This window comes from Centruroides vittatus, unplaced genomic scaffold (assembly GCF_030686945.1).
Source record: "Centruroides vittatus isolate TY-2023 unplaced genomic scaffold, ASM3068694v2 scaffold_2979, whole genome shotgun sequence".
Lineage (NCBI taxonomy): Eukaryota > Metazoa > Arthropoda > Arachnida > Scorpiones > Buthidae > Centruroides > Centruroides vittatus.
The window spans coordinates 298,961-310,791 of record NW_027122697.1 but is presented as its reverse complement, the minus strand read 5'-3'; the positions used below and the strand labels follow the sequence as shown (position 1 = coordinate 310,791).

Below are 11,831 nucleotides of genomic sequence, written 5' to 3'. Positions count from 1 at the left end.
TGAGATATCTCACATAAATCATCATCATTTACATTGCACGAATTTTCAGATATTCCTTGTTCTTTAGAACTAGACATATCTGAAACTTCTTGCAGTAAATCTGCCTCTTCAAACATTTCATTTATTAAATAATTTTTGGCTATCTGATCTTCTGTGTTTAATTTATTTTGCAATATTTCTGGTGATTTGCCTAAAATTATCATTCTTACTCTATGTATTACTCCGAGTGGACTAGGATGATCGTATAAACCACTTCTAGTTCGAATCTGTGAAAATAGATTTTCTAAAAAATCCTGATTTACTTTACATGTTAAGATATAATGGTATTTAGGAAATTTTGAACTAAGGTCGATAAATAAATCTTTAATAGATTTAATAGATATAAGCATTCCTTTTTGAAATGTTTGAAGTGATTGTTTAGATACACATCTCATACTTTCAATTATTCTGTAAGTATTATCAAGTATATTATTTTGTTCAGTTATGTTAATGCCATAAGCACATTTGGAGGGATAATCAATTTTGTAATGAAAATTGGGTGTTGAACTATTCATAACATCAAACCATGCATTAATTGATGATATAAATTCAGAAGCTGCTAAGGCATTTTCAGTTTTAGTATATCTTTTAATAGCAATAGCTGTAGAGTTAGAAAATAATTCACAAGCTAATCTAACATTTTGTCGTTGAAATTTTTCACACGTAATATGCTCTTCTTTTAATTTATGGCAAACTTTTATTTCATTGGAATCTATTTGAAGTAACTGTTATGATGAGTCCTTGTTTATTAATGTATGATCTGAAGTTAGAAAACCTGTATCTAAAAACCAATTTCTGAGTTTTAACAAATGAGGTGCATCTGGAAAATAGCAAAATTTATGAACCTAATTATATAAAAATGCATTTATTATAAAATATTATATTTATGATAACTATAATGTTTAAATTAAAAAAAAAATAACAACACGTCTGTTTAGAAAATTATGTTATTTAAGTATACTAAAATTTTTAAATGAAATATTAAACAGAAACGAGCAATTATTTATTGTGACATGATCACGACCGGATGCAATTTTTAATTTAATTTAAAATATACGTATGCTCTCCACCTCAAATCAGTACTGTAGTGTCTTTCCCCTGTACACTATCCTTTTCCATTAGCAATTAAGTCGTGCCGGCCAACTATCTGTTTTCAGAGGAAAAGGTTTAAATTGAAATAATATGACTTTCAGTTTGCATCGGAAATCCGTATACAGTTAGTTAATCAGGGCCTCTTGCCACCAAGGGTTTTGTATCTGGTTTCATTTTTTTAATTATACTTTTCAAATTTACATATATATATAATTGACAAAACTATGTCTTGTTTATAAAATTGTACTGCCTGCTGGGTAACCAGCTTAGAGGTATGAAGGAGTTTATGTCAGGAGTTGCAATTTGGCACAGAGTATTAAGTGCCCAAATCATGCGCTCATAAAAAAACCAGACTTGTAGGTACTCAGGGGACCGAGAACCGAGTCAAAATAAAATTCAAAATGGCGACACTCTACAAACAGGCAGTAGTGCGAGATTTCCCATGTGTTGCTCGTTGGGAAGTTGGAAATGCGAACGTTGCAAAATCGAATTTTGACAAACGAATCTTTGAAAAAGATTTACCATTTACCTGTTCCCGACATATCTCTGGTCACCACGTACTGACCTTGACTGTTTCATCCGACATGTCTCGTTTTGTCATCGAAACTTTTTGAAACCAGATGGCGCGTCGTTATAATTTTATAATTTTATATGAAAACCAACTTCCGAAATAGAATTATTTTTTCTTTTTACATTTATTAATACATGCAAATTGTTTGTGCAAAATAAAAAAAAATAATTTCGGACGATACGATAACCAGGATTATTTTTTAAAAAACGGGAAATTTTTGTTAAGCCGTGGCAGTCGGTACATTACCTGGTCTTTCGACTAATAGTTCAAACTTAGCTAGAGCCAATATTTGCGGCCAGTTGGCGCCTCGGTTGGCAGAAGAGCTTTGTTCTTGCTTTGGATATATTGAAGTCAGTGATTTCGACCTATAGCCTAATAATTGCTTTTTTTTTTTTTTTTACGCTACATAAAAATGCCAACGTGCTTCGTGCCGGAATGCAAAGCAGGATATAAGTCATCGAACGAGAAAAGACATTTCTTCCGTGTTCCTAGCAATAAGATTGAGGAGTGGACGCGATGCATCCACGAGATGACAAGATGCTAAGAAGTAAATGTTACGTTTGTGACGTACGTTTTGCGAATAGATTTATTTTAAAATTGTACTCCCATGTTATAAATGGAGAGAAAGTAGAAATTCTACGAGATCGCTGGGCATTAACGTCAGATGCATATCCATCAATTGTCTTAACTACATTAGTAAGTCTGTACCTCAAAAACGATCAACACGATGTTTCAAGAAATGCACCTCGCGAGCTAAATAGAAACTTTTTGTTACTCCACTCGATAGGAGTATATGTAACCTAATTGCATCTAATTGCATATTCAGTAGAAATTAGTTTCACTAGTAGAATTGTATATAGAATATTATAGCGTAGTTATATAATAAACTTTTATTTTTGTTGTTAACCTGTCCACCTGTCTTATTCGGCTATGGGATACCTATTGACTTACCAACGCGCTCAACACGCTCCCCACTCGACATTTGCCCTCCTATCAAGGTTTAGTCATCCGACGACATCGAGCTCGAGTTCCAACAACCCGTGCCGATTAAGTGGTTAATAGGGCAACCCCCTTTAGCCCCCGGCTTATCTCATACTTGTAAAAAGAAATTTGTATGCCTATCTATCTAACTTACCCAATTCTCGAGATTAAAGATAGACAGACAAACGGACAGACGACGGACGGATTACAATGAGAATTTATAGATCTACAATTTTTTTCAAACTGCAATCCAATAATTGCTCGTTAAGTATTGCAATTATTATTCTTGTCTCATTTCAAACATATCGATTATTTTAATTGAAAAATAAAATAATAATAATTGGTCTCCTTACTTTCATTCCTTGAGTTACCCATGTTTTTGGAGTGATTACAGGTTAGTAATTTATACGAATATGAAAAACTTTAGAGGTTTACTTTTACCTAACGAATTTACACTTTAAAAAAAAGAAGACGTTTTGAGTTCACTATAGAAAAATTTTGCTGTGAAGATATAATTTTCCTAAAAATCATATTAAACTTATAATGTACTACTCAGTATATGAACCGTTTTTTTTGAAAGTGGTGTAAATCCATTACGACCCAAAAAGAATATATTGATTTAGTTAAATTCACATAAAATTCTTTATGTAATCAACTTACGTATTTCTAAAATCATAGAAACATTGTCAAATTTAGTAGACTTTATTTGTATTTTTAAATTAACGAAAATGCAACCATTAAATATTTTGAAAAAAAAAAATGAACTTACACCCCTTTCAAAATAAACAGTCGATATTAGGAAGAGATTTGCAAAAGTCAACGTAACAGAAAAATAATCAAATTGTTGACGTCAATGAATGTATATAAATCGCATATAAGAACTGGTTTTCCTTACAACGTTTCAGTGTTGCGAACATGATTGCCATCGGAATTTTCACTTTGTTCCTTTTATTTTCGTCTTCGATTTCTGCGGAAAACTGGAAACGACATTTAAGATTCGATTCTAATTATGAGCTTTGGTGGTCCATGTACGACGATTCCATCACTTTCCAAGTAGAAGTGGCGACTAATGGATGGGTCGGATTTGGAATCTCCTCAAACGGAGGCATGAAAGGCAGTGATATAGTCATTGGATGGATTAACGATAACCAAGCGATATTTCACGTACGTAAATGAAAATACATTCTTTTATATAAAATACCTTAGAACTTTTCTAATTTTTAAGAAGTGTGTTCAAGTAATTTGATTAGTTGAAGTCATCACTATGTTATGTCACGATAAACAACGTGAATCTGCCACCAATTTATAACGCTAATATTTTATTGCTTGAAATTTTCACTAAAGAATTAAAAATAAATAAATATATTAGTAAGAGATTCGTAAATATTATTGAATTAATTTATGCAGTATTTAAGATCTGTTTATCAGAAAATCCATAAGCGCACACTTGGGCGGGCGGAAAGAACGGTAAAAAAATATCTTCATTATAAGTAGAGCAAGGACATCTAGACTCTAAAAGATATGTAATAGTTATAAAAATCATATAAGTTATGAGTTATATAAGTAATAACTCAAAAGTAATTACAACTTTTAGTGCCTAGATGTTCTACCCTTAATTATGTGAGCACTCTAGTCTTGTATGAGTCGAACAGTAAAGGTTCTACTCCCCTCCTTAAGACTGTTCTATCCCGGGGATTGACGTGGAGTCTATCGGAGAAGAGGCAAATCAAGGCGAGAATCTCCATATAAACCGGAGGAGAAGTACAGAAAGAAAGAAAGATTGACGTGGACTAAAAGTGAAGATATTTTGTGGTTTTTCAATTAATTATTTTTTGTGAATGTTTTAAAAAGATAATTGAGCAATCAAGTAATTAATTAAATTTTACTAACAGTTATCGGATATATATTTCTTTATCTTAATTAAACGGAAGTATAAGAAAATGAAAGTAACTGTAGAATAATATCATAATTTTATATAAAAATGTATAGTACGAATATGGAATTTATAAACGATTTTATTACAAGTATAGGGCCTATATTTTTAGTTTATATATTGCTGATTATGCACATACGAGATAGCATAAACATACTATATATTCTATTGTGTATATTTTGAATAGTATTCACTACTGTGAATTACACAGTATTTTTTTGAACATTTCCAATACAGGTATACCTCGCCTTACGTCGGTAATTGGTTCCAGGAGAAGCGACGTAAGTCGAAAAACAACGTAAGTCGAATTTACTTGTGTAGTTACGACATAAGTCGAAAGTACGGTGAAAAACGCTAATAATGAGCACTTAAAGACCGCTAAATAAGATGACAACACAGAAACACAGATGTTTTCATGTTTCGTTCTCTAGGATTTATGATGATTATATTAACATTGACTGTAAATGTACATATTTTAATATGATTTTATACGCTTTTAACGCTTTTCTAGTGATATTATGACTTCAATATTTGTGGCGGACAGATGTAAAGTCGAATAAAATGACTTAAACTTGATTTTTATTTTTCCGTATACTTTTTTGACAAATGACGTATACTCGAGAACGACGTAACTAGATGTATACCTGTACTAAAGTTAGCATAATATTTAGCTATTCGTTAATAAGTTTTAAAATGATTTACTATCCATGGATGTAACAAGGATTAAGAAAAATTCTCAGTAGACTACTTGTGATCTTTCAAAGATAAAGCTAGTAGTAATCTAAATGCAGTGTGTACTACGCTGACTATATGAACTTACAATGCGAAATAAAACAGTAATTTATTCGTTTTCCTTAAATATATAACTGCATTTCCGATCCTCATCAGTTTCATATGATATACTGTAATTCAATTGTTTGCCTGTTCCGTAAGCAAGAATGCTAACCAGTTTTTCCAGGTCAGTTTCTGTCATAGCGGGGTTCACCAGCAAAAATAACGGTAAGCTTTCGGCCATCATCGAATAACGCTAATAGATGTCTAGACGGCGTAACGTGCTAAAAGTGCTTTCACAAGAGCACGAATAGAAAGACAAAATGCACAGAAATTTTAAAGCTAATAAAATGTTCCGAAACATTTCTTTATTACATTCTGCAAGTGTTTCAGGACGTGTGTATGGCAACTATGCTTTTGGCACACTAACTGTCTCTCACTTGTGCTGTCATCTGTTAATTTCCTGTGACTGTAAATCGGAATTTCGCAAATCACCTTACTGAAATGATGCAGACACTAATAAGAATTTAGAACTGTCATTAAACGTGATACTCGTCATGAGGTTTAATAATGGCATGTTCTTCAGTACTACTTGAGGAAATTTAGAATTCATCTGCGTAATGTTGTGGCCAAGAAAATAAATAGAAAAATCGCTTAAATACTACTGTCCAGATCTGTCTTGATGCAATTCAATTACCGACATTGCAACTTCAACATGCTCAGAACGAGCCATATTCTGAGATCGGGTAAGGGCATTCCGAAATTTGGTATAATTTCTTTATATCTTCAACTTGCCCGTATGCATGCAATACATCAAAATGAAATGACTGCAATTTAGCATTAATATATTCGAGGTTTGATAGTAACTAGCATGCTGTGAAAAATCAAGTCATGTGTTATAATAAGGTCAAAAGATGTAATGTTTTCCTAACAAGGATGCTGCATTAATATTTGACAAACTGTTCCATGCACCTGCGAGTTTTTTTTATACGGTAACAAATAAACGCAATGCATTTGCTTACGCAATGCATTCAGAGGTTTAAATAATGAACGAGTAACTCATTAAAATGGCCATAAGCATTGCCTATCCTATTTTATGTATGTTAATTATTTGCTTCTTTTGTATACTCTTATTCTGTCTAGATAAAACAATATAAAACAAAGACTATTTTCAGAAATTGTGAATATTAGTTAATAAAAAATAAAATTTTCATTAAGTTCCACCACCTCACATGAATCATTTTTTGACTTTTTTGAGAAGGTCTTAAGATGTGAAGTGTTGTAAAAAACCCGGAGGGTCAAATTTGACACGATTGGAATACCTTCCTTTGTTATGTATACATAACAGCCGGGAAATAAAAGCAGTGTTAAGAAATTTTATTTATTGTTAGTAAAAGTAACATTCATTTATACGGATAGGAAATAATACGCGCCGCTATGTTATGTCTGGGCCGGGTGAAAAATCCCTAGCATTCTCTTCTCGACGGCCCTGACTGACGTTGTCTTTTTCTGTGGCTACCAGCCAAGGAAGAACTGACAGGTTCACGGAAAAGAGCCCCCTGGCTATGGCTTTGATGATGCAATTATTAAATTAATGTATTCAAAAACAGCGTTTTAGAAATATCCACTGCATGTACATTTTACCTTTAACGACCGGAAATGAAACTTAATCCCAAGTAAAAGTAATATAAATTAAGTATAACTTGACTGGATTCTACTAGATGATAATGTTCGTTTTCCCCAATATTGCGTATTTCTTCACACAATAGATGTTTTCTTCAGACGTTTCTCTTGGAAAAACTAACATGGTAAAGGTGTGAAACGAGAAAGTAGGTAGATTCTAACAATTACTTACTTAATACCAAGGTTAGCTACAAAGAAAACCAGTAAGTTGTGTAATTAGATATAAAAACTAATATCTGGTTGATCGCAATGCAAATTGCCGTTCCAGCTTCTGTTTCTTTCTAATACAAAAGGATTATATTAATGACGGATTGTGTTTAATGAAGGCCTGTCAATATATAAAAAACGAATTTTGTTTATGAGACTATTAAAATAATTCTATAAATATTTCATACTGTTGCACATATCGTCTCTTGTTTCTTACATTTGTTATAGTCTTACACGAAATATTTTATTTTCTACTTTGATAATTATGCTAATACTTTTTATTCAATGAAAAATTATATCGAATTTTAGGACAGACACGCCGAAGGAAAGTTTCAACCGAAAATCGACGAGCAACAGGATTGGGAATTGTTATGGCACGAGAAAAACAACACTCATACAAAGTTACGATTTAAAAGATTGCTGGACACGTGCGATGATCAGGATATGGTCATAACGGTTAGTTATCTACAAATGTTATTCCTTTTTATACATCACAGTAGGCATTTCGGGCGGAAAAATTGACCCCGGAAATCGTTAACTCTGACTTCCGTATAGCCCACCAGTGGCCGGCTAGATAAAATTACTAAACACTGGTCGTTGGTTCGCGCCTGGCCAATGTGCACTTTCCGGTTTTCTTCACGATAGTAACACCTAAATAGGGGTTAGTTTCTCATCCCATCTTCCGGGAGGTATTCCCCCCTCGGCAGATCGCCCATGCGTCGTGTTGCCGTAATCGAATAAAACCAAAATTGACTTTTCTATATACTTATTTTTCATTAAATATATTTCTCCCTGTGTTTAGGAAGAAACTACGAGACTGATATACGCTTACAGTCCTGAAAATCCCAATTCTATAGATGCAGTTAGTTATCACGGACCAACCACTAGAGGAACTAGAAGCGTTTTACTGAAAGAGGAAGTTGAACACAGATTTACAGAGAAACCAGAAGACATTTATTATTGGGATGTTCGAAGTCCAAATGTAAGAATAACTTAACGATTTTGGTATTATTTATTAAGCATAAATATTCATTATATTATTTAATTTACACATTGCAGGTTACAGTTCCGGAAGGAAGCGACACGGAATATATTTGTACATTTTTCAGAGTTCCTCATCTTGATAGAAAACATCATATTATAGAAGTAAGCGTTATTAAAAATAACTGCATTATACATTTAATTGTGTGTAAATTGGCAAATTTTATTAATAGTTTGGTCCACTTATTCAACCGGGACACGAAGGCGTTGTTCATCATATGCTTTTATACGAATGTACGGGACTTACAAACGAAACTGTATTCAAATATGCAGATAAAACATATCATAGATGCTACACTAAGAATTCAATCCCGAAATTTCCATTTTGTTTCACTGTAAATATAGTTTGGGCAATTGGAGGTGGCGTGAGTATTTAGAAATTAGTTATTTTAATATATTTTAATTTTATAAAATGAAAATCTTATTGCTGCTGGGTTTCATCATTTTCAGAAATTTTATTTTCCTGAAAATATCGGTCATCCTTTGGGTCTGCCTGATGCTGAATGGTTCCTGTTGGAAGTACATTATGATAATCCGTCATTAAAAAGGGGTAAATTTTAATTAGAAACTATAATATTTTATTAAACTTTGATAATTTGTGTTTACACTCTGTTTCTCAGTTGTCGATAATTCGGGATTCAGAATCACATATACACGAAAACTCAGAAAATACGACAGTTCGGTGTTAGGCACGGGAAACTTGTGGTATCCTTGCATGTTGGTGCCACCGAAACAAAAAGAATTTGTCGTGTCTGGACACGTAGCTCCTTCTTGCTTAAAACAGGTAGAATTACAAAAAGTTTTGAGATTGTACAAAAATGTCTTAATAATACACAATTGTTAATCATTTCTATTCTCTAGCGTGTTCCTCCGGGAGGTATCAAAGTCTTTGGTGTTTTGCTTCATTCACATTTCCTAGGTATGGTAAAAGTTAATATTTGATATTAAGAATATATTTTTGCTTACATTACATTAATTGTAATGTCAAAACTTTAATATAAAATTTTTTATGTGAACCATAAGTAATCATCAATACATTAGGTCACACCACCCGATGTAATGCTTCGTAACGCTGTCGTACAGTAATACCTCGAAATCACGAAATGAATATCCTGTCAACCCTCTTAATTGTACTCATGAATAACGTACAGCCCGAAAATAATTAATTATTTGTTATTTATAAATTCAACGATCCAAAACTACGGTTTAATTACCGTATTTTACGGACTATAAGACGCTACAGACTATAAGACGCACCTTAATTTTTAAGCAATTTAAAAAAAAAAAAAAAATACCTATAAGACGCTACGGAGTATAAGACGCATCTGAATTTTGGAGGCAATTTTTCGAAGAAAAAAGTACGTCTTATAGTCCGTAAAATACGGTATGTTTATTTTCGTTGATTTGGTTACGTATTAAATATATATGTTTAATACCTTTTTAATTAAGGGGTTACAAATAATTGTTCTTATTCTCATCCAGTAAATTGAGCTGATTTGGGATGAGTTTGGCCATCCCAATAACTAGCGTGAATTATGCCAATGTAGAAATATAACAAAATCGAGCTCATATATTTGAGAATAGTCTTGTAAAAATCTCAAATATCGTTTAATAATTATATTCAATTATTTCAAATGAATAACTATTCGATTTCTTTGTAAATAATTAAAAATTGTGTAATTCACGTTTACAGGAAGAAGGATAATTGTGAGGCATTTTAGAGGTAATGAAGAACTCGAACCGATCGCATCCGATGCTAATTACGATTTTAATTTACAGGTGTTAATTTTATATGATTTGAATGTTAATGGATAAAAAATATCTCGTTATATTAAAACTTGGATTATAACTATTTACAGCATGTTCGTAAGCTTTCGAAAATTCATACTGTTCTGCCTGTAAGTATATAAAAATACATATTTTTTTTACAATATAATGTAGAAGTTTCATATATTTTATATGTAATTTTATTGTAGGACGATCATCTTATTGTTGAATGTTCCTACGATTCTCGTAAAAGAAGCAGAGTAACCTTTGTATGGAACTATATAGATTTAACTAATACTTTTTATTTGTAAATTCATAAATGTTAATAACTAATTATTTTATTCTTTTAGGGTGGTTTATCTTCGAGAGACGAGATGTGCATGGCATTTTTAATGTACTATCCAAGGATAAGTTTAGCATTGACTGGAAGTTGCTCTCTTCCTAAAAATTTTCTTAGTTCTCTTGGAGTTAAACAGATATCTGAGTAAGCATCTCAAAATTCTACAATAAATAAAAAATCGAATGATAAAATAATTCGATATTTTGACATTTAAGAGACGACAAATTTCTAATTTCTCCATTTACTGGGAAGAACGAAAGTTTCTTCGAATTCCTTTACGATTATCCATGGAACCAGAACGCAATTGACGTTACGAGAAAATCCATGAGATACAGTCCTCAATTGAATCTTTGCACAGATCGAGGATGGAAACTTGTTCCGGTATTCTAATTTGTTAGCCTAATAATACAAATTTTCAAATAATATTTCATATTAACAGATGTATTGACGATAACGAATCATTTCAGACCTTTATTCTATCAACTTATCCGAAAGTGAAGAAAAGTTACGTGAAGCCAAATAAATGCGCTTTAAGAAGAAACAACCCGAAGCGATTAGATGAAGAAAACGAAAATATTGAATCCGAAAACAAATTTGAAGATATTGATTTTATTAAACGTAGGTTTTCGAATGGAAGTATAATTCCGTACGCATTACTCGATCAGTTCTTCGCCACTCTCTTCTAAAATAAGCTGTTAGAGAATTGTATTATATTACTAATTCGAATTAAAGGTCATCGCGAGAGACTCAGTTAGTGAGGAGTTTACTATATAAAACTTTATTTTTCGATTAAAAAATTGTTATTATTCGTTTAAAATAATACACTTTACCTTCAGGAAAGATTATTATAAAATTGGCATTGATTCAACAGAATACAGTAATGATGTTTAATTCTAATTATAATCTGACTTTCTCCCATTAATATTTCAGGTATTTTTAATATCATTCATAGAGTGTTGTAAAGTTTATTAAATAAACACATATATAACACGCTCTCTTTTGTTATTTATTTCATTGTTACGTATCTTTTCAATACATTAAACTATTATAAAATGCTTAAAATAAATACAAATTAATGTTAATGGCTTTTTATTCATAGGTAAATAAACATCTTAATAAATCTGTGAAGTTTCCAGCCTTAAAAGATCTCTGAGAAATTTTATTCTCAACGAATTAAATACAGATTTTCACTTTTTATATCAATGTCAGAAATTTTTAAATATAATACTGTATTTTAGCTGTATTGAAGTCAGAAGATGTAGTGAAACATAAAAACTTAACAACCTTAAACATAAAATGTATTTTACTTAAGAAATTTGCCCCTAAAGCCACGTACAGCACAGTGCATTGTTATGTTACATTCGAAATAAACGTAATACTTTACAAATTTAATAAAATAGATATTT

The 11,831-nt window shown here is 31.7% G+C and overlaps 1 protein-coding gene across 1 annotated transcript; it reads left to right on the top strand.

Annotated features, from left to right (window-relative positions):
* Positions 1-3,584: 3,584 nt before the first annotated feature.
* On the top strand, positions 3,585-11,418 carry LOC136987995 (DBH-like monooxygenase protein 1). The gene is made up of 14 exons (XM_067285763.1): positions 3,585-3,847; positions 7,587-7,733; positions 8,080-8,259; positions 8,337-8,423; positions 8,492-8,683; positions 8,769-8,868; positions 8,939-9,102; positions 9,180-9,237; positions 10,012-10,097; positions 10,178-10,216; positions 10,295-10,354; positions 10,436-10,569; positions 10,641-10,806; positions 10,893-11,418. Exons 1-14 carry the CDS (start codon positions 3,599-3,601, stop codon positions 11,109-11,111), a joined length of 1,881 nt encoding a protein of 626 aa, XP_067141864.1. The 5' UTR covers positions 3,585-3,598; the 3' UTR covers positions 11,112-11,418.
* Positions 11,419-11,831: the final 413 nt, after the last annotated feature.